The 26,026-nt window shown below is 51.1% G+C and overlaps 1 protein-coding gene across 4 annotated transcripts in view; it reads right to left on the bottom strand.

Moving 5' to 3' along the window:
- Positions 1 to 26,026, bottom strand: part of NACC2 (NACC family member 2) — a 56,027-nt gene that overhangs the window by 18,534 nt on the left and 11,467 nt on the right. The window contains exons 2-4 of one of the 4 annotated variants that reach the window (XM_062641046.1): positions 5,448 to 5,576; positions 4,121 to 4,321; positions 1,815 to 2,738 (exon numbers count right to left, since the gene is read on the bottom strand). In XM_062641046.1, the coding sequence (XP_062497030.1) occupies positions 1,815 to 2,676 (862 nt within the window). In that variant the 5' untranslated portion in view covers positions 2,677 to 2,738; positions 4,121 to 4,321; positions 5,448 to 5,576. Of the gene's footprint in view, positions 1 to 1,814; positions 2,739 to 4,120; positions 4,414 to 5,447; positions 5,577 to 9,347; positions 9,393 to 26,026 lie in introns of those variants that run through there. The other 3 variants (XM_062641048.1, XM_062641047.1, XM_062641045.1) reach the window with 3 other exon arrangements.

Raw genomic sequence — 26,026 nt, 5'->3', positions numbered from 1 at the left:
CAAAACAGAAACAAAACCAGCGTGGGGGAAACCAGCCCGATTTCTGTTGGGGCTGGCTCTAACAGCAGCCAGGGCCCTGCTCCTGTCAGGGGGGAGACCATGGGCCTTGTCCCCAACCCTGGTCCCACTCCTCCTCACCCACCTGGTACCAACCACTGGGACTTGAAGCACGGCAGAGAGAGCACACAGGCTTCTGAGGCTCTTTTTCTACAACTGCCTCATCCATTTGTCTCAGCAGATATTTCTGATATTAAAATAGTAACACTGCTACAGTCTGCTTCCCTCCTTTTGCACGTGGCTTGCTAAAAATGCTTGGAAAATACTGGTTATCTGCTTGATCCCCAGCAGGTGACATGCCAAGGGGATGCTGGGCTCCTGCTCTTTGGGACGGGGTGGGACAGTGAGTGGGGTGAACCTGTTTTCAGTCCTAGGGAAAGCCTGGCTTTAGGTAACAGAAAAGGCCATACTTGTCAAATGGTCTCCCTTGCTCAGGAATAAACTGAAGCATCTTTAGGGAAACAGACTCCAGCAGCTCTCTGAAACAGAGTGAAATCACTGCAAAATCAGCCCAGCACTTCCAGCGCAGAACTGTAATGGGGAAAGCAGCTCCAGGTGAGAGGATGCTCCATGTGGCCAGCGCCAGCAGGAAGATGTCCCTCCCTGGGAATCACCCCCGGATCAAAGCTGCTGCCACAACACCTGCAGCTCCGACGGGGAGGCCACTGTGCCGAGGCTGAGTCTCCACATGGGATGCTGTGAGCTGCCTCCGTGCGGGATGCAGGCACGCCAGCGACCTGACTCGGCATCTGTGGTCCTGACCCCCCAGTTCCAGACCCCAGCCTTCCCCTGCTCCTCAGCAGGGTCTGAGCCTTGCCAGATGCCCAAGGAAGCCTCCTCCTACATGGGAAGCGAGAGGGAAGGGGCCTCTTGCCCCTGTGCCATCCTGGGGCTGAGCCAGTAGCTCCTGGCTGAGCACTACCAAAGCGAAGCCACCTCCTCTAAGGCACGTCCAGGGACTCTCACTACCATCTCTTAACCATGGCTTCTGGAAGGGCAAGAGAGGGGTTTTGTTTCGTTCTGGGCATGGTGTTTCTAATGGGGAGCTAAAATAATATCAAGACCCCCCACAAACTGCTTTTCCCTTTTTGACAGTGATGTGCGGGTCAAGGCTGGCAAAGGAAAGGGGGGGTCACTTCAAACAGTGGGGATAAAAATCCTTCCTTCGTTCTTTTTGCAGGTATTCCTAATGAACAACATGCATGGAGATGATTTATTTGCTGTTTTCTCCCTGCCTCCAAATGTCCTGTGCTCATCACTTTACAAAAGATCTGCTCTAAAAAGCCAGTGCAGAGGGAACATTCACCTTGCTGAAGACTAACTCCCAGGCTGACCTCCTAACCCCTGCTGGGCAAGGGCTGACACTTCCCATCCCATGGATGACCACCCCTCTCGATGACCCACAGCCGGTGACCCAGTCATCACCATGGGATGGGTGTCACCACTGCATGGCTCATGTAGCCACCAGGCACCTTGTCAGCAGCCTCAGCCAACAAGGGCTAAACCCACTGTGGCAGATGATACAAAGAGCCTGGGACGTAGCCCATGAGTGATGGCACGGGGGAACCTGCCCATGCCACACCTGGACACCAGCCCCAAGCCCACCACGTGCATCACTTTCTGCACAGTGCTACACAAATAAAGCCCCAGAGATAAAAGCCTGATGAACAAGCCCAAAACGACCCACAAGGGCTGGAGAAGAACCAAGCAACCACTGCAGGCGAGCAGAAAACCCAAGAAGAGAGACTGTCCATTACCAGAGTAGCCTCCTGAGGACTTGATGTACATCTGCCCGTACTGCTCCTCCACCATGGTGTCGTACGCCTCGTCGTCCTCCTCATCCTCCTCGTTGTGGTAGGAGGTGGGGCTGTCAGTGGTGGGAATGCTGCTGGCGCCGGGGCTCGTCCGCTCCCCCTGCGAGTACTGCACCTGCTGCACGTTGGGGATGAGGGTGGCCAGGTTGGGCATCCCATAGTAGGAGACGCGGGAGAGCTTCAGGGGGCCCGTGTTGGTGCCACCGCCAGCCCCATCGCGGGCAGCAGGCTCCAGAGGCCGCTTGCCGGGCAGGCCGGGCAGGGCGGCCGCCTGCAGCTCGAGGTTCTCGTGCTTGACACGCGTGAGGAGCGGGATGGGCATGGAAGGGGACATGACGTAGGGCGCCGAGGCCGACTGCAGCTGGTTGCAGGGGCTCTGCGGCTCCGAGCTGGGGTCTTCGATCATGGTGGTCTGAGAGTCACAGTGGGGAGAGCTGACCTTGAACATCAAGTCCGTCCCTTTCTCCACGATGTGCTGGATCTGCAGGAAGCCCGCCGTGTACATCACCACCAGCTGCTCGCTCGCCGCCATGGTCAGCTTCCCGGTGTAGCAGAAGGAGAGGATCTGCTGGAAGCAAGCGGGGGGCACGGTACCCGGCAGCTCAAAGGCGTTCTTGCTGTTCCCACTGAACAAGTCTCGGAAGTAGAGGCTGCTGGCGGCCAGGACAGCCCGGTGAGCCTTGAAGGCTTGGCCCTTCACCACGATGGAGACATCGCAGTACAGCCCCAGCAGCCGCTGCTCGTTCAGGCAGCCCAGAACGGTGTTCCCAAAGTTGGGAATCTCTATGTGCAACATCTGCGACATGGCTCAGGATCGGCTGGAGCTCCTCAGACATTCAATGCAGGAATATCCAAAGTAGGGCACATCTGAAAAAAGGGAGAAGGCAGGGAAAGAGGCAGAGCGTTTTTAGACAGTTCACCAAAGCAGGCAGGAGCAGAGGAACCCATCTCACCCCACATCAAAGGCTCAAAGCGAAGCCCCAGAAGCCGGGGCGGAAAAGCAACCGCTCATAGAAATTACTGATCAATGTTTTCAGACAGCGTTGGAAATGCCATTGGTGGATGGCAAAGGAGATCCCAAAAACACCAGCATTTTCTTTGAGTTGTGGTCTGTTTAAATAAGCACCACTGATTTATTCCCCGGGGGGGGGTTACTTTATGCAGGAAAACCTGAACAGTAAAGGCAGAGGAGCGAGCAGTAAAGCAAACCTAAGACAGTGAAGACAGACCTCGGGCAGCGTTATATAAGAAACACAACAACCAGCAGCTATGTTGAAACTACAGAAAAGATATTTATAAAACAATGTGCCATTCTGCCTGAAATAAATGCAGGATTCTGCCCGAGCGACAGCTCCCAGGGAAAAGCACTTTGAAAAGCAATCTTGCCATTTGCACCAGAAAGAGGAAGCGTTTCAACAGTTAAACCCCTTCTCAACAGATTTATCCTCCAACAAAACGAGGCTTATCTCCAAATTAAGCCAGATATTTGAGCCCCAATAAAACAAACCAACGTGCCGCAGCGAGGCGAGCTGTCTTCTGATTTTCCTCCCCTAAATCCAAAGTGGGGCTGGGGGAGCCCCAGCTCAGCCCCTCCTGCAGCCAGAGCCCCCCGGCCCCCAGCCCAGTGCCCCGGTACCGAGGACCCTCCCAGCAACCTCCCATGAAAGAGGCTCGGGACGATGGCTCTGGCTCCGCATCCCACCGCGGCCACCCCTGGGGCCGGCGGTACCTTTTGGTCGTGGGGGTAATTCCTCCTTTCACTGACCAAATGGAGCCTTGCCTTCGGGCACAAACCCCACGCAGGCAGCACCGGGTGCAGCCCGTGCACCGAAACTCCAGCAAAGCAAATCACTGCGGATTCACTGACACGAGCCGGAGCCCGAACCTCCCCGTCCCCCCTCCCCGAGCTCCATGCAAGAGTCCAGGAGATTTAAAACCCCATTTGTCTTCAATACTAGTGAAGAAAAACTACGGTTAACTAGTCCTGAAAGCTCGTAAGAAGAATATAAAGAAAAAAAGAAGTTTAGCTGAGAAAGATTCCCCAGGAGAAAAAAATCCATGAAAAGAAAATAATAACCCACAAAGAGCCGCTCTGTTCCCATTGCTGGGAGGAAAAAAAAAGTCCTATCTGTAAGGCCACGGGGTAACAGGAAGAAAAGGGAAGGGACTCGGAGCCAATTTAATTGTATCTGCATGGTCAAAAACCCCTCCCGAGCGAGCGAGGAAGTTCCCGGTGCCCTCGAACGTACCTTCCGCAGCGCCCGTCCGCGTCCCTCCGGGTCGCCCACCGCACGCTGCGGCTCAGGGCAGGCACCGAACCCCACCAACTCTGGGATCAAACCCTGGGTTTGTATCTGCTGTAGCTCAAGCTTTTACCAAGTCAAATCTCCCCGGCAGCGCACAGCATCTAAATGAATAGGCCGGATGCAGATTAACATTCAGGCTGCTCTCTGCAATGAATAGAGCCCTTTGATTAGGGACCTGAAGTAAATGCCAGTTTCAAACCGAAGCTTTAAAAACAGAGAAATATCAGTGCCAGAGGAATGCTCTCAGTGTTGGTACAAGACAGACTTTTGATGAGTCACTGCAATGCAAACAAAGATGGCAGAAATACTGTACTGTATGCTGATGAAATGCTTAGTGGTGCCACGGCAACTGAGACAGGTTTTAAATTTATAGTGCAGTTTTGCATATGAATTACGCTGTAAACTGCCTCCCCTGCCATCTAGTACATCCAGAGTGTCAAAGCATTTAAACTATTCCAAACAGTCTGCAGAGCTGGCACTGCTGCTGGTTAACTCCTGCGGCCGGAGGAAGGCACAGGGTGGGGGCTGTGAGCATCCCCCTGCATCCCCTGTATCCCCTCCCCGCATCCCCTCATCATCCCCCTGCATCCCACAGCAGGGGCTCCCCAAAACCACCCTGCCCAAAAGGACAGCTTTGGGAATGCCCAAATCTGCCCCAAATAAAGGTGCTTCTTGGGCAGCCACAGTCCTGATTCCTGCCTCCCCCCCCCCCCTCCAGTCGTCCCTCACCCCCCCCAATACAAGAAAGCCTTTCAAATGCAGGAAAAATGTTTACCCCTTGGGGAAAGCTTCTTTCAGTCTGTGGCTGAATCCACTAAAAGCAAATCCATTTGCTTAAGTAATGAAATCCCAGTCACATTGTCTCCTGGATTCAGATTTTAAATTACCTTCGCATTTATTGAGCATGTTTGGTGCTTTTTTCTGGGAAAGAGGGTGGGGCCTCCCTTTGCTTACTTCTCTCTTGCCCAGAGCCTTTTGATTCCTGCTACTGGTCTCAGATTTGTTTCAATTGCTCTGCTCAGGTGGTTAAAACGCAGGAGATTAGAGGTGAAGCATCCTCAGAGGAGGGTAACTGCAGGGATGCTCTGGTGCGACCCTTCCCTGCTGATCCCTGCTGCCGCCTCCGCATCCACCACCCAAATAGATGTTTGGTGCATTAAGTTCAACCCCACAGCAGCAAACTGCTGCTGCTGCCGAGCGCTTGGGGCTGGCTGCCTCCCCCTGCTCCTCCAGCAAATGGCACTAACATCTGCTCTGCATCCCACAGCACCTGCAGCCTCCCAAGAGGATCTTCAGGACCTTCACGTGTCGGGAGCGCCCAAAGGGTTCATCCAAACCCTGGGTCAGGTCAATGGGAGCTCTGTCTCGTGTGGAGGAGGAGAAGGACCAAGGTGACATCCTGCAAGGAGGTCAGAGGTGACACAATGACAGCCAAGCCTGAGAGCCCAAGACCTGTTCCAGCCATGACACTGCCCACCTGCACTGGAGAAGGAAAGGAGCCTGCCCTGGCCAGCACGGATCCACCCTGTATCTGTGAAAATCACTTTAAGGAAACAGAACTTCACCACTCAGGCACCTGAGCATCCCTGGTGATGGCACATCATGGGTGCAGAAGGATCTTCTCTTTTCTTCCAGCAAGAGCTCCCTTAAAGCTGGAAGAGAGACCAGGGAGGCACTGGACTGGACCCCCCTGGAGCCTCTCATAACCCCTGCCTCGGAGAAACCTGGCAGGGCAGGACTAGCCAAGGACAGCTTGGTAGCACAGACAAACGGCTTAAAATAGATATCAATTATTCATGTTGCTTCGAATTTGCTCTGTAAACAAGCCAGGCATGCCAGGAGGAACCCGTGTCTCTCTAAACCCACCAAAATCATGCTGCTTCAGGGTATGTTTAAGCCAGTGAGAAGCACCACAGTGCCCCAGCCTAGCAAATCACTGCCTAGATTTTATGTAAAACCTCCTATGAGACACTGGAGTTTGAACCAAGAGGCTCCACAAAACTGAGTCCTCCTGAGGTGCCCCTTCCCCTGCACTGCAGCCTGGCCTGACCATCCTGAAGGGATCCCACCTCCAAAATCCCATCACTCCAGCTCCTGGTGGTCTCAGCTCTGATTCCAGCAGGCTTTGTAGCTGCTGGTCACAAAGCAGCCAAGCAATGGTCTAAACCTCCAGTTTTCCCAGAGAAAAAAGGCCCTGAAATGTGCCCAAGGGAAATGGTGAAAAGCTGTGTTTGGTCTAGAAAGAGCACTGAGGAACGTGAGCAAAGCCAATACCAGCAAGCTGAAAAGCCCAAACCACTTCAATATGGTGTTGGCCAGGACCTCTGCGTTATTTCCTCCTCCCTTCTCTACCTCTGCCTCTGTAGGACCAGAATATACAAAAAACCCAATCTAAAACCCCAACAAATCAATGCCCCCCCCCAAAAAAATACAAGAAATAAAAGCAGACCTGAAAGCCAAGCAGAACCTGCTCACCCCCAGACCTCCCACCCCCCGAACCCAACAGCAGCAAAACATTCCTGTGACCAGATAGCGAATGCAATAATGCCTGATAATGTCTCATTTAAAATCTCCTCTATTAAATAGGATTTATTTCTTTTTAATAGAGCACCGAGCGGCTTTTGAATGGTTTGGAATGGCTTCAGTCCATCTGACACGGGGAGAGCTGTGCTGCAGGCAAATGACCTTAGCCATTACAGATGTAAACTGTATTTTACAGTCTCATCTCCCAAGCTGAGCTGTGCCCTGGGGTGCAGGAGCACCATCACAACCCTAAAAAGTCCCTTTTGGGCTGCCATGTCCTCCAGGTGACAATCATCCCATGGACCTCCTATTAAATGGGAAAAATTGGGACAAAACAGGATTAAAACCAGCCAAGCCCCCCTCCCACCCCTAGTATTGAAGGTACCTGACCCTTCAAGCAAGACATCATTGTTTTCCGATTGCAGCCTCTTTCCCTATCCCTTGGATAGGGCAGGACAACCTATACATGTCTGCATGGTTTTTGTAAAGTCATAGCCTCTGTCACAGGAGGTTCATCAAAAATGCAGCCGTTATTTGAGACAACTTCCATGAGAGTTGGAGAATTCCCAGTTTCTGCATTCACACGCTCTGGGAAGGGGAGGGGAAAAAAAAAAGCAGGTTTGCTCTTTCCTAAACTATTTTCCTGCCCCCAGGTCGGGGGCAAGGCGACAACAGAGGAAAAAGCATCGACCTAGAGTAAGATGCTGGCATCAGAGCCACCCCCCAGGAGTGATCACAAATAATCAGATAATGGATTTAAATGGGCTTTTCTCTTAGCCAGTGTACAAAGAGACTTCACACACACACACACACACCTGAAAACACCCCCAAACCCAAGGTCCCTCCAGGAAGGTGCGCTGGGCAGGGACAAAGGCAGCAGGACCCTCCAGGGATGGGAGACAAAAGGGGCCGAGGGCTTTCACCCCCACCCAGCCAAACCCCTCAAAAGAAAAGAGCTGAAAAGTCCTGCCCTTGAAGGCCCCAAAGGGTCAAAGGAAACTTCCCTTTCTTCTGTAAATGAGGAGAGAGGGAGAAAATCCCCCCCCCCCCCCTTGGCTTTGAGGCTGCCAGGGGGATGTCACCCACCCAGGGGCTCCCCAGAGCCACCCGCTGTCCCCAGACCCACACCACGCACCCAGCTTTTCGGGGGTGCCCCCCCCCCTTTTTGTAATGAGAAGGAAACACACTTTTTACATAAGCCCCAATTAAACTAGGCACGAGCTAACTGCAAAACTCGGAGGCAAAGTACCATTCCCCAAGCATGGAGCTGCTGCAACGCTGTCAGCGAGAGAAAGAGTTAAATAAAGTCAAATAAAACACATTTCAGGTCTGCTTTGGGCATATTCCATCACCATCACCACCCCTTCCATGCAGATCACTGTATCAGGCAACAGAGGAGCAAAGCAGACAAGTCCATACATCCCCCCCCACCACCCCAAAACCAAGCCTCCCCTTTGCCCCCGCTGGGGTTTGGGGGGGAAGAAAACGCAGGAGGGGATGGGAGAGGGGCTGGGGAATGACTGCGAAACGCCGGGAACGCCGGCACTGCTGAATGCCCGTCTTTGGCAGGGGAAAGCCAACAAGGTTAAGTTTGGGAAGCGAATGCCAGCACCAGCGAGACTCCTCTCCCCTTCTGCAGCATTTGCCCCTGCAGCTCCCAGGTATTCATGTCTGAAATGCTGCAAGTGGCAAGCAGCGCGACCCGTCCCTATTTTTAGTGTAGCAGCCAGGGGCAATGGGTGAGAGAAGGCGATTTCTGCCCTATTAAAGAGAGCAGGAACTGGATCTGCAAATATTAACCGAGTAGCCCACAAGCACCGCGCACGCAGCACACATGCGGCACGGGGCTCCGCTTGCTTCCGAACCCTGAAAGTTCGCACAGAAAGTACAGCCCCGCAGGCACGGGCAGGGAATGAAGCGGGGGGGGAGATGGAAAAGTGAACGAAATGAACGGTGATGCTGCAGCCCCGCGGGATGCGGTGATGGGGTCATCCCCAGGGAGCCCGGCACTGGTGGCACTGGTCCCCCAGGCTCCGTGCTGCTGCAAGGTGAGTCACCGGCCGGCTGGCCACTCCAGCGCCGCTCGAGGTCACCCCCCCGGCAGGCTGCTGCCTCCGAACAGTGCCGTCAGGCAGCCAGGGCGAAGCGTGTTATTGCCATTATTATTTAATTAAGTTTGGGGTTTCTTTCCCTCCCTTCTCTATCGCTGGTTTTCAGAGCTCTCAAAGCAAGGAAAGCAAAAATAGAAAATGCAACATTTTCATTTCTTTTCCACATCGCTGTAAGGATAAAAGGGAAGGGAGAGACATGGAGAAAAGAAGGGAAAATACAGTTACCCTGCAGGATTTCATTGCTTGCTATGTAATAAAAACTCAAGACCCCGAGTAAGTTACAGCCACCAGAAAGCACAGAGCACCCCATCACCTTCCGCAACGCCTGCACTGCCTGCATCCCATCCAAACGCTAATCCACATCCGTAACACATCAAAAAGACAAGTGCCATGCTGAATGGTATTCTCCTCACTCCCCGTACACAACGGCAGAGCTAGCAATATATATATAACATGCATGACTCAGTTCTACCACTACGGAAGAGAAAGCCTTAAAATAAAGTAAATATCTTAAAAGGTCAATTAAAAAAGCTTACAAAACATCAGACGCTGCTTCTTGCTAGAGCTCATTACCTAGTATGGTGGAGCTGCCTGTGTGTTTTTTTCTTGTGCAAGTTAGTCTGTGAGTCAGCATTAACACACATGAGAACATCAGGAATACTGCCTAGTTCTGATGCAATGGAGGGTGGAAAAAAAAAAAGAAGAAGAAGAAATCGCGCTCCGTTTGGACAGGAGCCTGTAATTCAATTGCCTTTACTTTTCAATTACTGCATAGCCTACCCTGACCAGCCTGCAGAGGGGAAGGAAACTTTGCTTACATCTCTGTCTTCAAATTAATGACTTTTACTTTTGGCTGCAGCTTATTCTCCCTGCTTTAAGGCAAAAGGAGGTATGACAGAATTAACCCTTCCCGAGCCCCAGGATCGCCGTGTTTCCATTGGGATTTCAGCACTGGGAAACAATATTGCCCAAAAGTCCTGGCGAAGGAAGAGATTTATTCATTAAACTTTTAATACTCGATAAAGTAAAGCTCCAGTTGCATCGGAGCCTGATCCTTAATGGAAGTATAAGCCTGCAGAAAAGGCAAGTTAGAGACTGCAGACATTTAACTCTGTGCTTCTAGGTCCAGAGAAGCGAGGAACAGATTGCATGGAATGCTTCTCAAAACTGAGGTTTCCGATCATGCACCAAAACCCCCAGAGAAACCTGAAATCAGTGATGTGAGGGGGTCACCCCAGCCTGACGCCCACTTTCCCCAGCAGAACGGGGGCAAATCAGGAGACCTGCATTTTCCACACATTGCATTCATTGCTTGCACTTCAGCAAACAAGTCTCTGTCCCCCTCCCAATTTCCTGAAAGGAAAACTCCCTCCGGACCCATCTCCTGCTCCCCGATCCCAGCATTGAGCCTGGAAGGTACCAGAGACTCAACACCGACTTCCCATTTGATTTCTCTGCTCTTACAACAAAAACATTCACTGGGTGAAACAAATTTTGCCCAAAGCTTCCAAGTGCGATGGCCTAAACCACCCCCAGACAACGCTGCAGCCCAGAATATTGCATTATATAACTATTATAAGGTAGATTAGATATGGTCAATATAGATAGATAGATAGATATAGATATATATACCCTGCCCATGGCAGGGGGGTTGGAACTTGATGATCTTCACATCCTTTCCAACCCTAACTATTCTATGATTCTATAGGGTCAAGTACATCCCTCAGAGCCAACGCTGACATCTTACAAGTCGTGTGCTGCTGTGCCACAGCCGAACGGGCAACATTAAGAGTAGATACAAGCACTGTAAAATTATGATTTTAATTAAAAAGTATAAATACAGAACCCCCTGCCATTAGAGACCGGTCACTTCTGCAGCTTCACACGGGTCTGCCTCAAACCACTGTTGAGCCTGGTGGGATTTTTTGCCTTAAGCATGTGGGATACTTGCATACAGATGAATTGAGTTTTAAAGGAAAAAACCCAAGCAGCAACTTCTGGGCCAAGTTCTTGTGTGCCAAACTTTTCAACTGCCACAGCACAGCTCGACAGTGTTTCAAAAGAATTTCAGCACTGTTTTGAATACTGCTGACAATCTTCCTCATCCAAATTTGTAATTTAAATACCTCCAATCTCAAAAGCACGCTCCCCGGGGCATGCTGCCTTCTCCCTCCCCGCCGCCCACCCTCCCCAAGCCCCATTCGGCACAAAACCCGCTGCTTCCCTTCCCTGGCTGGTTCCCCCCCAGCCCCATCTCCTGCAGCCCCCCAGCATCACCCCACAGCATCCTGCAGGGACCCCACTGCTGCTTCTTCAGATTACCCATGGGTGAAACCGCTGCTTGCAGCGCAGTGCCCCAGGACACCGCAACCTTCCTCCTTTATAACTATGATACTGGTTTAAAGCCATTTACTAGTTTAGAGATAAACCCATCCCACCCGGGTTGCCCACGCTCCCACGGCAAGAAAGAGTTAATCCAAGGAGCCCACTTCCCAACCCTCTGCTATCCAGCAGATAAGATGTTCCTTCAAATGCCTTCAGATGTGCCAATAAACCCCCAAATAATTCTCTGACAATGAATCTAATTGGCAAGGAATGGCAAAATTAATTTCTTGGGGTCTGTGTGATGTTACAGCAGCAGCTCCATTCCGGCAGGAGCGTGTTTAAGATTCCCTCCCAGTGCTGCAAAGCACCTTGAAAGGTCGATGAGTGCTTTCATATTCTCAGCTCCATCTACAACACTGCAGCAGATGAAACGGATTGACCTAGACAAGAACTGAAACAGTCTCTGTGAAATAATCCATCAACACCCTTCGCCAGCCGCAGCCGCCTTTGTCATGGGCACGCTTGGAAATGGCACCTACCTACTGCAGCTGACGCGGGGCTCGATGGGGCTTAAATCACAGCCCCGCTCTCTTGGGATGTAACCGAACCCGGCATCGAGCGCTGCAGAGCCGGCACACAACATAAACCACCTCCATATTAAAGTGTGTGCAAAGCCTGTGCCCATTACCCAACTCATTAAAGACAGTGATACTTTGTAACATACTCTAATCTTTAATATTCATAGCTTGCTTCATTTGCATATCATGCCATAAATAGTCGAAGCAGAGGTAAAACACAAAGCGCTCTACTTGCATTTCTAATTATGCCTAAAATCAAATGTAAATCACAACACATCCAAGACACAGAAAATATTAAATTTGCTGTCTCTCAGTTAAAAATCTTCAAGGAAAAAAAAAAACCAACAACAAAGAAAACCCTAAACCCAAGCAACACGCACAAACCCAGCCGTTCTTCAGAAGGAACACCAAAGGGGCCTGCAGCAGGGATGACACTGTTTGAAGAGGGGACCTCACACATCCCAGCCCTGGCGATGGAACCCAGCAGCAGCCCTGGCCATGACCCACTGCCCAGGCCAGTGCTCATCTCCCCAAACCCTTTACATTTACCACCCAGCCGTGCTGCAGCTGCTCATTTAACCTTGGTTTCTGAAGAAACAACAGGAGCCCCTTCCTCCGGGCCAGCCGGGAAAGCTGATCTCCACTCAAGGAGGGAAAGTTGAAGAATCAGCTTGAATGTGAACTTCTGCTCCAGCACTGCGCTGGTTGGAGGGTGGTGCTTCAGCATCGCCAGGGCAGGAGGGAAGGAGTTCCTGGGGCTGGAAGCTGCTAAATGCTAAAGCTGGATGATTAAAGAGGTGTCTTGGGGTGCCTGCACTCAGCACCTCCATGTCCGGAGGGACACAGATGCTTTCTAAGCTCACAATGTACCAAACCCATGCTGAAATAGCACGGGGCGGTCTCTGCTCTGCTCTTTCCTGAAACATGGAGAAACCCTCGGAGCTGGGAGCTGCCCTGTGGTGCTCCTGCATCTACTGCAGCACCCACCATCAGTTCCATGGGAAAGGCCCAAGAGCCCCTTCAGCTGCTGCTTGGAAATGGAAAGGTTTTGTGGCATGGAGCCCAGTGCCCTCCAGACACATCCCGGATATTATCCCTGCAGCAAATTCACCTGCCTCCTCCGGAAAGAGGACTGGGAACTGGGCATGGATGGCTTGTGGGACTCCAGCCCGCAGCCACCACAACGCTGGAGGGCTGGATCCTACAACAGCTCTTACTGACTTCTAAGGAAAAGCAGAGGATGAGGAGCCAGGCTGTGCCAGGAGGGGGAGCAGGGATGAGGCCTGGGGTTCTCACCTGTACAACCCAATTCACTGCACTTCCCCCAGCTCACAGAGGCATCACAAGACTTAATAACTGGTAAAGCAACTGGATACCCTCGTATGAAAGTGTTATTAGAACATTACTGCCAATGGCATCAATAATTTCCCTTTAACAACCTTGCTTCTGCATCAGGCACCAGGGTCCTCTTGATTTTACGGAAGTCCCTCACCACCAACACGTGAAAATGCACATTTTGAGTTCGAGAGAGCTGGCAGAGGCACGGTGTGAGCTTGCACCCACACGCTGCTTGTGCAAGGAGGGTTCCTCATTGTCATGACCCACAGGACCTGCTGCAATCCCAACCCAACCGCAGCCTTGCTGCCACAACCCTGCATTTCCCTTCCCCACACCTCTCCTTGCCCGCAGCACCGATCCAGCACTGCTGCTCCCAGGAAGCTCAAAACCTTCCTGCCCTTCATCCATCTCCCTGCTCCTCCTCTTCGTCTCCCGAGAAGCTGCTCACAGCAGAGAGGCGCAGCATCTGCGGTCCTCACACTAAAGTTTTACAGGCTTATGCCCACAGATTTAATTAAAATCAAATGAACTAAATTGTGCAGAAACAGGACAAAGCTGGCACGTTTGGGGAAGCTGAGGCGCCCTTGCCCAGCCGAGGAACGCGGAGCGAGCTGGCATCATTCCCCACTTACCTTCCCTTTACCGCTGGGGCTCCAGCTGCGTGAACCCACTACGTCTTAATGAAAGGCTTTTGTGGGTGGCTGTCCCCAGGGAAAAAAGCATTTTGAAGTCACTTGAACCGAGACTGACTTTGAAGAAAGGGCCAGGAGGACATCGCCGAAGGGAGCCGGGCACAAGCAGTCGCTCCGGCTCCAGCCATAGCCTCTCCCTCATGAGGTTTTTCCTGCTTTAAAAAGGGCTTTAAGAGACTCCTGAGAATGAAAAACTAAACCATAAAAATCATGGCCAAGTCACCGGGTCTCCAAAGTCCCCAGTCCCATCAGCAAAACGGGTCCAGGGACTCACGTGAGGGTGTTCCCCCCGCCATGCTCTAGCCCTACCTGGCGCCACAGCTCATCCTGCCCCTTTCCAGACCTGTGTCTGGCTCTACAACACTGCACCAGTCCTGGGAAGGAGCTCCAAGGCCTTTTCCGCACTATCAACTTCCAACGAATTCCAGGGGCATCGTTAAATTTAACCCCAAAGGTGAGCGCTCGCCCCGTCCCAGCCCGCGCCCAGGGAGAAGTGAAAGCGAGCTGCTCGCAGCCTGCAGAGCCTTCTTGCTGTTCATATGTACCCTGGCATCTTGCCCGGACCTATTTTTAAGCCCATTTACTAGAAATCCCACAAATTAAAGGAAATACGGATAATGTTGTAAGAATCCTTTGGGCCAAATAAAAGCTACACATCATTTTCCTTGTGCATCAGGGTAAGATCCTTAACCACAAAACCCAGATTTCCCCAAAGCTCTTTTGCAACAGCGAGAGAATCTTGTTTTGTAAAAAGTTGCTTTGATTCACTCCTGGATTAGCGGGAGCGCACAGGCACCGCTGCCTCCCGGCCAGACCCCGAGAGGCGGCTGCTTTATAAAACACAAAGGTGTGAGGAGCACACAGATAAATTAAGCAGCTCCAGCTCTGGACTGGTGGCTGTTAATGACAGCAAAGCGTGCAGAAAGTGCTCCGAGAAACCCTGAGTAATGACAAGAAATCATTTTGTTTTGACACTCCATCAAATAAGGAGACCCCCAAACCCATTTCATTGTCCTCATCCCAAAGCCTGACCCGCTCCAGGCAGGGCACTCACTACAGACCTGCTTCTCCATCATCTCCAGTCCCCCTTCCCACCCGCATCCCAGTGCCACGGCCGGGCTGGGGGTGCTGCCCCCCTGCCACCCACCTGCACCCCAGGATGGGGACAGGGTGATGCCAACTCCAGCTGAGCATCACACGAGCCACGGTGACAGGTCTCGACAGCATCACCACGCGGATTATATGTGAAATGGTGATTTTCTGCTCCTTATCTGTGTATTTATACACAGAGATACAGCGGGGTCCCTCATGGGGTGAGCATGAGGGAAGGGCAATGTAAGAAGATTTGGAAATCTCCATCCTGGGCAAATAGTGCCGGTGGCTGGAGGGAGAAACCCCCCATTGGGTGCCAGCCCCCCATTTCCCACAGGAACCCCTTGCCTGCTACCACAGCACATGGCAAAGGGGTGAGTGGCTCCGATGGCCCTGCCCTGCTGGAGGAAGCTGCTCCCTTCCCTTCCACCCCTTGCCCACACTGGTTAGGTAACGGAGCATCCCACTGCAGCATCTTCTGCACTGGAGCTGTCGGGAAGGACAAGGAGAGCCCGTGTTTTATACAGCATCCGCAATTTTAACTATGCAGAGACTCCACCACGTTAAATCAACTCCAGTAACAGCTCCTGTATTTTGGGAGGATTAAAGAGAAACGAGCAACCAGACACATGTGCCAATAAAACCTGTAAGATAAGCAGAAACAGACCCAAAACACAATGGTAAAAGCAGCATTTGTGGTTAGTCCTCACGGGGAGGGGATGAGGAGAAGGTGCTTCCTTTCCAACAGTGAGAAAGCAAAGCAAAGCAATCATCATTAAACCTGACTCTCCCTTCACTCTTGTTCATCCCCAGCACTCACTTAAAATGTCTCCCTCGCCAACATCTCAGCTTCCTTTTAAAAGGAAAAATAATTATGCAGAGGAATAACCACTTCAGTGCTACAAACACCCGATCTAACGGTTAAACACGCAACTTCGGGAACTTTTCCAAGATTTATATGTTTTGCATGGAAAGCAAATGTGTTTTTTTTCCTGCCTGGGAAAATATTTAAGTGCTAATTTTACGAAGCCAATTCCATTTATTCCTGGTTTATGCTGCTGTTCGGATGGAAGCTAATTAGCCATTTAACCAGCAGCGTGGGGATGCAGTGCCGGGCGATGCCGCACGCCCCCGACTCGGCTGTGCGGGCACGTGGCCCCAGGGACCCTACCCAGAAATGGGTTTCCTCTGGGGGACAGAGTGGCAGCAGTGGCTGAAGGGTGATGCTGAGGCCACCCTTCCCCAAAGACCCCAGTGCAGAAGTGCCCAGGAGACGGCCTGAGGTTTCCTCCATCCCCACCAGCCGCAGTTCATCACCACCACACTTTGACACAGCACAAGTCGTTCCTACAGGGATGCTCTCAGAAACAGCAACACTGCACCTGCATTCTCCTGCACGTCGGCCTTTCTACTGGCTTCACTCCGTGCAGGCTGAAACTCCTCCCTGCCCTCCCAGCTTAGAGCAGCTTCCACCTCCATCAGTTCTGGATGGGACCTGGGCTGAGGCCTTGGTGGGGAGCAGCCCTGCCACCGGTGTAAGACCAGGGACCAGCAGCCTTCCCCAACGAGATGGCATTATGTCAGTGAGACAGGATGTGACCATCACAGTATGGACTAGCTAAGGGGGCCTGTAAGAAACCTGGAGAAGGGCTTTGGACAAGGCCTGTAGGGACAGGCCAAGGGGAATGGCTTTAATCTGCCAGAGGGGAGGCTGAAGCTCTTCCCTGTGAGGGTGCTGAGGCGCTGGCACAGGGCGCCCAGAGAAGCTGTGGCTGCCCCATCCCTGGCAGTGTTCAAGGCCAGGCTGGACACAGGGGCTTGGAGCAAGCTGCTCTAGTGGAAGCAGTCCCTGCCCGTGACAGGGGTTGGAACTGAATGAGCTTTAAGGTCCCTTCCAACACAAACCATTCCATGACTCTATGACTCACTGCACCAATATCACTGAACATAAACCAACCGTGTTTCTCAGTCCGTGCTCTCTTTTCACCTGCATCAGTACCTTCCACGGATGCATTTCATATGTGCATGCAATACATCTCTCTCCTTTTCTTATTGCCTGCCAGTGCAGATGAAGAGCAGGAGAAAGAGCTTCTACATCAGAGCTGGGACCTGCCTCCCCCAAGGTCCCTGCCCTTGGAGCAGGGATGGTTCGTGCACCAGCAGCCTTTCCCTCCCTTGCACAACCACTCTTTTCCCGTTTCCCATGAACTGGGAATGACAAACATCCCTGTTCTCCCAGGGAACCCTGAGCCTGGGAGTTACTTCTGCTTTCTACGAGGGGTTTGTCCTGGCCTGCCCCACAGCAACAGCCACCCTTCATCAACCAAGAGATGATAAAACCGAGGTCAGCGCAGCTTCAAGTCTCAATTGCTTGCTCAGACACCTGCAGCCTTTCCACCCCCAACACAAGGTCCTTCAGCTCCCTGCAGCAAGTGATTTGCCTCTGTTTTCCCAGTTACTTGTGTGGTTTTGACAATCTCTCTGGCCAGTTAAACCAGAACCATGGCGATTGCGAAACCCAGGAAGCTTGCTGCAACGCTCCGCAACACTCGCACGGCCATTAGCCAAAACCTCACACAAATAAGCTCTTTTTCTCTGCCACACCGTTCGAACCACCAAGCATTAACCCATTTTCTCAGGAGCCAACATCTGCTGCAATAACTCCCTCATCTTGGAGCAGGCAAGGAAAAAAAGACACTGCAGTACCTCTGGTCTGTGGTAAGGAAAATTGTCCCTCTGCAGGTTCCAGCTGATCCCAGCTGAGCGAAGGGCTCCTTCCACAGCCCTGCTCCCCATAGTTTATTACCTGGTCAGGAAAACCAAGGGGGTTGAAGCTTTCCTTGCAGCACTGATACGCTTCAGAGGTGGTGCTTCCCCAGGGAAGCCCACAGCAGAGGTGATGGTGAAGCAGCCTGGGGCTTCAGGCAGGAACGTGCACCCCTGAACCCGGCTGTTGTGGGGTCTGAAATCCTTGGAGCTATAGGCATTGCATCCTATAGCTGTAGGAATAAATCACAGCACAGGCAGCTCCCGGGTGATGACTGGTAAGGATAAAGAACCCTCTGGGCAATAAAGCAACCATTCCCATTTCCTAACCCTGCATTTACATGGCTTTTCTTCCTGGGAAGATGTCAACACATAGCAAAAACTATGCTTCAGGACTTGCCTTAGGAAGCGGTTACCACATCCAGATAAACTGAGGCAGAGCACGATAACGTAACCAACACCACAGAGCAAACCAGCGCTCGCAGGCAGCGAGGCAACAATCACGCTGATCCCTTCCCTTATTTCAGATTAAAATAGCAGCTCCGCTCCGGTGCTATTTGTTATAACTCCTTCCCTCCCTCTCCTCCGTCCCTGCTTTCTCCCCCATCCTGAAAAACCAATAAAATGAAATAAAAAGCTTCCTTTTGGGAACATGGCGGTAATAATACTGCTACCATCTGTTGATAAGTCCGAGGACCTGCAAGGGGAGGAAGGAGGCTGCAGAGCTGAAAGGGAGTCAAGTGTTTGCCTGGTTTTATTGAGAACTGAAACCCAGCTTTCATTCTCCAGTAAATGGGAGACTATTCTGAATCACCTCTTGAATTCTTTAATGCTGCTCCTGGGAGCACTGAAGGTAAATATGTTAATGTGACTTCAATCACGGCGCACGGTGAAAAAGAGAGGCACACTGTATTAGTTTAGGGTACCGAGTCTGAAAACTATTCATGCATTCCTGCATATTTTATACTCAGCAAATAAAGTTCCAAGGTTCTATAAAGAGGCTGCAAAATTATTCGGAGTAAGCAATAATGAGGTGTGCATTATATAAGGCTGGTACTAATGGTAATCTATTATTAAAATTTAAGAGTTCTATAGCAGCCAAAGAGTCCTACAGCAGTTTGTCTTCTCTGCAAAGGGAAAGCAGCACCTGAAGACGGAGGCTGGCGAGACAGTGGGTTCCACACGTGGTGCCTGGGCTGTACCCAGGTCCTTGGGGGAATCTCCCTGATGTTCCCCTACTTAACTCTTCCACAGAGTATTCCCTCTGCTGCCAGGAGCACGGTCATGAGTCCCAGCAGCTTCGTATTCCCAGGGTGCTCAGTTCTCCACCTGATGTTTCAGCGTAATGGATCTCCCACGGTGCATTAGGTGGTAAAAAATTAACAGGGTTTCAAGTTTGTACATCTTAGTGATCCTCGGGGCTACCCTGAGCCTTGATTTCTGCTGCTGATACCCCACTTTGGCTGCAAGGAGGACAGGAACCAGTAAAACCCAGCGTGCTTTGCCTACTTGTGCTTATGCTCTTGCCCTATCACCTCCAGGACCCTCACAAAAGCAGCATCACAACATCCAGGTTGGATACGTGGATCATGTCGGTGTTCAAACACATCAAGGGAAGAGTGCAGCATCACGTCCAAGTGACACTCAGCAAGCTCAAGCCAAACTGGGGTGAGCTGGTCCTGCTCTGCCCCTCTCCCAGTCCCACTCCTTCCTGGGGTCGGATGCTTCCCTGGAGACAAGCCACTTGCCCCAACAGGGAACGCCAGGCACTGCAGGACCCATCCCAGTGAGTGGTGGGGATTAAGGACATACCATCATCATCTAGTGCAACGGCACCTCTAAGCACTGCTGTGAGAGAAACAAACAGCAAAAAGCCCCCAGAGGTTGGCTCATTCTCCTCCTTCCTACGTCTTTTGGTGAGAAGCAAACGGAGTCTCTGGGGGCTGTAAATCTGTATCTGACAAACCCAAAGAGAAACAGGCACACCAGCGAGGGACCGGGCGCTGCAGCAACACTGGGCATCTCCGTGTTTAACCTGTTATAGCTTCATCTCGCAGGGCTCATGGCCCTCCACCACACATCAGGAACGTGGTGGCCTCACCGCATCACCAGCCCCTCGGAGGAAATACCCCCCTCTGGCTGTGCATGAAATGCAAAATGACATTTTAGCTGCATTCCAGAGCAAACGGCTACCACGCAGCCAAGCTCTTCAGTGAGTTTAGATCCCAAAGGCAGTGCTCTGCCCAAACCCAAGGATAATGAAGCATAATAATTTCAGGAGAAACAAACTTAGTTTGGGACCTTTCTGCACTGAAAAGGATCTTCAACAGTGACGTGCTCTTTACTCTCCAGGCTGGACGGGGCACTGGGAGCAAACCGAAGCAGATGGGATGGAGGGGGAACAGAGCACGTCGGCATTTGCTGGGTGTTTGTGGCATCCACCCGCCCTGTGTGCCCCCTCTTTGCTGTACCATCACCTACCTGGGCCGAAGGAGTTAACAGCTCTTCTGGGACAGTGTAACAGGAGCCCGGAGTTAGTCATCTAGGCATGTCCGGATCGGTATGAACCGGGAGCTGGCGTATGAATGAAGTTGCCTTGGAGATGCAGCCAAAACCAATGACCAGATATTAACTTTTCACAACAGGCTGCCAAGGGAGGCAGAACACGTGAAACCAGCAGGACAACAGCCTCCAGCGGAGGTGGGAGCGTCCGGGTACAACCCGAGGGACCCCTGAGCCCCCTCAGAAGTAAAACCCTGCCTGTCTTTGATCAAGAGACGGGAGAAATTTCCTCTCACAAAGCCAAGCAGGTCAAGGGCTCGCAATGAACCCTACTCTTGGACCTCTTGAAGTGGGTAAATGATGCCCAGATGCAAGCTGCTGCCTTCCCTTGGGCTAATTTAAAGATGATATTAAAGATACCAACAGCCAGCTCCTTCCTTCTGTCTGGGACCAGCTTCAATAGCAGAAAACCAGCTATGGGCACCTTACACAACGCAGCCGAAAGGAGCTGTCATTAAACAAAACCAGTAACAAGTAATTCAAAGGCTGGGCTGGTGAAGGAGTAGATGTCAGCAAACCTCCCCCAGCCTAACCCTGGCACTCCATCTCCACTTCCAAAGGCAGTTTTGGAGGTAGCTAAGCAGGAAGGAGGCTGCGCTGGTCATCTGCTGGGCTCCACTGCTGGCACCCAGCGTGACCAGGAGGAAACTCAGCTCCAAGCACAGGTTTCTCCGTCTCAGCTCAGAGGCAGGCAGCTTCCCATGGGCATTCCTCCCACCCTGATGAAGGTGGTCACCCTGCTCAGCTCACACATGGAATGGCTCACAGGGGAGGGGGGGATGCAGGAGAGCCGCGTTCCCCCCATCAGGGCTGCACTGGACGCGAACGCCAGCCCATGAGCGGGCTGCAGGACATCACAGAGCTGAGCAGCACTCACCATCTCCCTTGTCAGAAGAGCACGGGATGAAAGGGACATATTTCTATTAGAGCCTGAGATGCTGCAAGCTCCGTTCCATCCGCACGCCAGCCCCTTGGCATTTTTTCCCAGAAGGAAAAACAGAAGATGCTTTCCATAAGCAGACGATTTCAGCAGCTAATTTTACCATCACTTATGGTCGACTTTATGACTAAGATTTCATGCTGACTATATTAATCCTGTCAAATTTCAGAGTGAGAGAGAAATGATACTGTATATTTTATGGCTGCAATAACTTCTAAGCCATTAGACATGCATGCTGACATGAAAGTAATCAAATTGATTTTTTTCCCTATTACAATGAAGAACTTTGTATGAGCAAACAGTCTTTCTGGCACAGGAAGGAGACCCCAAGCAGCCTGAGCTCACCGAGGAAAATGAGGAAATCACCATGAGCCATTGTTCAGAAATGCAGGTATTCAGCTTACTCACATGCTATTGACACCAAAGCTGAAGGGAACATGTTAGACATCAAGCAACCGACAAAAGCCAGTGTGAGGGATGACTGGAGGTTCTTAACAGCTATAGTACAGGTGCCAGATGAAGGGCTTAAGCCCTGTGTGCATGTGTGCGGATGCGAGGCTGCAGTAAATGAGAACACCCATGTGCCAGGAGGTCAGCTGAGAAAACCAGCTTTGTTTTGAGCCCAGCCTCTGCTTTGTATCTCTGCAGAAAGCACAGAGAAAGAGCATTTAAAATGGTTGTTTAAATGTAAATAGGCTTTTAATGATAAATTCCAAGTGTTTTGTTGGGTTCTTTTAAGCCTAACTCCTATCTACACTCGAATCTAAGAAACACTTCTTTGACATACAGCAGTAGCTAAAATTTCATTTAAAAACCTTTAAACTGACCTTTAAAAACCTTTAATCTCATTCTGCGTAGAGTCCTAGAGAAAATCAGGTCAAAGCAACCCCATGATGGGCAGACAAGTCACAGGGCAGAGATAACAGACCGGGTGTCCCCTGCCATGTGTGGGGACCCGGTGCCAGGGCACCCTCAGCACGGCTGCTGCCTGCACAGGCAGGGGCAAAGCCAGGCCTGGCTCGGGAGGGGTGAACGTGTCTGCACACCTCCAAGGTGCCAAGGCCAGTGAGAACCTGTCCTCTTGCTCTGATGTGCGAGCGCTTGTCGGGGGTGAGAGGACAAGCTCGGCGGGGATCAACAGCCTGAAAGGCAGGACACCCAGGAGCAGTTAAGTGCAGGTAACACACACAGTATAACAGCCATACGTGCATCCGAGAGGCGCACTCACGTCCTCCACAGCCAACAGAACTGAAGATTTTCCTTTCATTTTAAACATGGACCTCATACCTTTTTGTACAACATTGGTCTCAATCACTAAGTAACATCAGATCATTCAAACCAAGCACCTTCCACATAAATGTGCTAAACCTGTCTAATAGCTCCCATGAAGATGGGTGGGGGGGGTGTGTACGGATAACTTCTTTGAGCTAGCAAGGAGACAGCAGATTTAACATGCGTTTAGTTGTAAATCAAAACGCTATAATGGCTCTCTATGAATAAGGCTAATTTTGGGGGTTTGTTTTGTTTGTGGTCTCGGGGTTTTCTTAAGAAACAAAAAGAATTTGGGAATGCCGAACCATAAACCCACAACTACACAGATCACCTAACGCAGGACTTGCTACATGCCAACTTTAGGGAATTCATTTGTCCTGCTATACAAGGTGTTGGTAAAGTCATCGGTGTGGCTGCCACAATCCAAACATGCCAAAGGTGCACTGAGGTTATTAAACAACATAAAACCCCAGGTGAACACAGACAACAGCATCAGGGGGCTGGAACTGGATGAGCTTTAGGATCCCTTGCAACCCAAACCAGGCTGCGGCTCTATGATAGAATGAACTGACTTTTTGGGTCAGTTTTACACTTGATTTCAATTTAGCTTCCATTCTAATTTCAGCTTTAGCACCTTTCACAAACAGAAGTTCACAAAAGCACCCGGACCCACACTGGCATCTCTAAAAGCCTCTCGCTGTGCACCCACGTAGCGGCACTCTGTTACCAATTCCTTACCTGCAGTCCGCAACCAAAACCATCCTGCGGCTTTGCCACGACCAGGAGAGGAGAGCTCTGCCCCGGCGGTGCTGAGCAAACATCCCCTTGCTGCCTTTGCCACTTCTCCCGTGTTTACTGTTCACATAGCTTTTACAGGAATCCCCTCCCAGGCGGTGCACGGGAACGGCAGAGCACGATCCCGGCGTTACAGCCCAGCAGTGCATGTGCTTCATTGCCCACATTCCTTTGCAGTGACCGCAGCACTCAGCACCATCCCTGCTCCCTGCCTGCTGCGGGCAAGGAGGGAAGGGGCAGACTCAGGGTGACAGCCCCAGCTGCAGTGGGAGACAGGGACAGCTTTGAGCTGCCCAGTGCTATAGCTCCGGATAGCACAGCCTCCTGTTATCCAGAAAGCTGAGCTGGTTTGGGGACTTTGGGGTTGCTTTTTTTTTTGTGTGGGGGGGAACTGTTTGGTTCTTGGTTTTTTAAATAACATAAAACCAAACCCCATCCCGACCAACCCCAAGCCAGAGCTCAGGGCAGCAAACTGAGCCCACCAAATGGGGCCCCTCCACTGTCCCTCTGGTTTATACGGATCCCTTCTGGAGCAACCTTTATAAGGATCCCAGCGTTCCTGGTCCACATACCAGGTCGGGAGCTGATGAGACACAGCTCCCAGAGGACGATGACTCGTCAGCACATGAGACATGAGCCCATCATCACCTTCACCTGAACCGTGGCACCTTCAGCTACCGTGTAGGAAACACAGAATCCTTTCAGCCAAACCACTACCAAATTGTGCTTTCAACTTCTTACCAAAGCCCCCAGATCCATACTTTTGCAAACTAGGAGAGGCCTCCCGGGAGAGGCGGCAAACAGCACCCATGAGCTCCTCCTGACCTTATGGAGATTGCCATGACAACACCGCGTGGATCCCCCAAACTCAGATACACTCATTTGCACTAGTGTGATTGAGAACAATCAGAGTGAGACTCCCCGAGCCGGGAAGTCACAACCGCGCGGCCGTTCACAGCAGTGCAGCCCGAGGTTTGAGGGAAGCAGCCTCCAATTTAAATGGCAAACAGAAACCCAGCGCTCTCCACAGCGCGTGACCCGCTTCATTAGAAAGGATGCCAGTTAGCAAAGCCCTTAAATAAAACATTAAGCGCGAGGTAATTTGAAGCCTTGTGGATTTTGTTTTACTCAATTATTTTCTAATGCTTCAACTTCAAGAATAAATATGCAGAAACACAAAAAAATACCCAGGGTTTCATTTAATTCTTGCAGAAGAAATGAAGACGTTCACGGGAAAGCAAAATAACCTCAACCAAGGCACAGTTTTAATTAAAAACTTCTATGTCCTCCAAGATTCCTCAAGGTTGGAATATGGGCTTCCACACCCGGCAGCGCCCGCGGGACGGTGAGCCCATGACTCACCCTGGAACAACCCGCGCTCCGCACTGCTCTAACTCCTTTCCAAGACACATACTCACAACTCAAGCCGCGTTTGAGTGTTCTTTTATCTCTGCCCATCATTTACATAACCAGTTGCAGTTTCCACTCTGTCTGCTGGGAAGAGTTTCCCTCCAGCAGGAGATCACACTGGCCACGGCTTTGCTTTTATTCATGCGTGACGGGAAGAATGTGGTTGTAGTGAGGCAAGTAGGAACATAAAACCTGGCAAAGAGCAGTAGAGGATAAAAGCCACTGTTGATATGCACAGGCTAATATGAGGTTAATGGGGAAAGGGAGGGGGAATGAAGCAGCTGATGATGACCTCTGCAAATGTTCTTCTAAGACATCCTATAAAACCCAAATAAATTCTGTGCCTTCATGCCACAGCCCTGCACAGAGGCTGGGCTCACCTGCAGAAAGAAGAACCAAAGAGTCTTCTACCTACAGAAAGAACAAGTGAAGAGTCTGGGAAATGTCACTGTATTTTAGAAGGCTCTGAGGGCTTCCTTCAACCTGGACAAGCTCTGTTGAGTGTCTGGCCTCGTCACTGGACAGTGTCTCAGAGGGGAATACGTGACTCAGGTGAAGGGAGGACCTCGATGCTCAACCAGCAGCTCCTTACAGGGACAGCGTGCGCAGGGCAGGCCATGGGAAGCACAGGTCAGAGCCAGCTCCTGTGATCTCTGTAATTATCACATCACAACCACACCCTGGCCCTGCACCTGGGGCCACTTTTGGGGTACTCAAGTTCAGCCCCATGCCACCAGAACAGGGTATTTTGTGTTGGTAGGGCTATAAGTGGTGGCATCCAACTGAGCACCATCGCCCAGATACAGCCAACCCCGCTCCCACCAAGGGCTTCAAGATCGAAGCCCAGGGATGAATCCATTCCCCTGCAGCAGGGAACGAACAAGGATTAGTATTCACCCGTTCATAACAGGGAAACCCTGCAGCTAGAGGTGGAGCCTGTCAATGCCTGAACATCCAGCCTAAGTTGCTTGATGAATGCTAACTACAACTTCCAGCGTATTGATCTAATTTGGGTTGATTTTAAACTATTGAGTTATCTAACCAGACACACACACAAAACTCTAGAAACCTCCCCTGTTAATGAAAACTCTCTCTGCCATTTTATGGTGCTGTAATTCAATCTGTACCTCGGAAGAATCCTGACTTTTCTTAATCACATTTGTATTGAGAAATGCCCAAGAAAAAACAAAACCAGGACAAATGCTACACTTTTCCTAAATGATTGGAAGTGCCTGGAAAATGGGGCCTACACTGGATGAGCCTTCCCAACCCTGCCTGCATCCACAGCTGTAAATATTTTACTCATTTAAACCAGTTACAATATTTATTAGGGTCTATTTTTGTCAATCCATCTATAATAAGCACAGAACAGCCAATACCTATAGAATGATTCTCTCGATTTCAGTTGGGTCTCGTTTCTGTATGAGAAATGAGCAGCTATGAAC

The sequence above is a fragment of the Pezoporus occidentalis genome, unplaced genomic scaffold, assembly GCF_034315485.1.
Source record: "Pezoporus occidentalis ecotype Australia unplaced genomic scaffold, CSIRO_AGI_Poc_V1 ctg68, whole genome shotgun sequence".
Lineage (NCBI taxonomy): Eukaryota > Metazoa > Chordata > Aves > Psittaciformes > Psittacidae > Pezoporus > Pezoporus occidentalis.
Note: the sequence above shows the minus strand (reverse complement) of the source record. Positions and strands in the feature narration are given on the sequence as shown.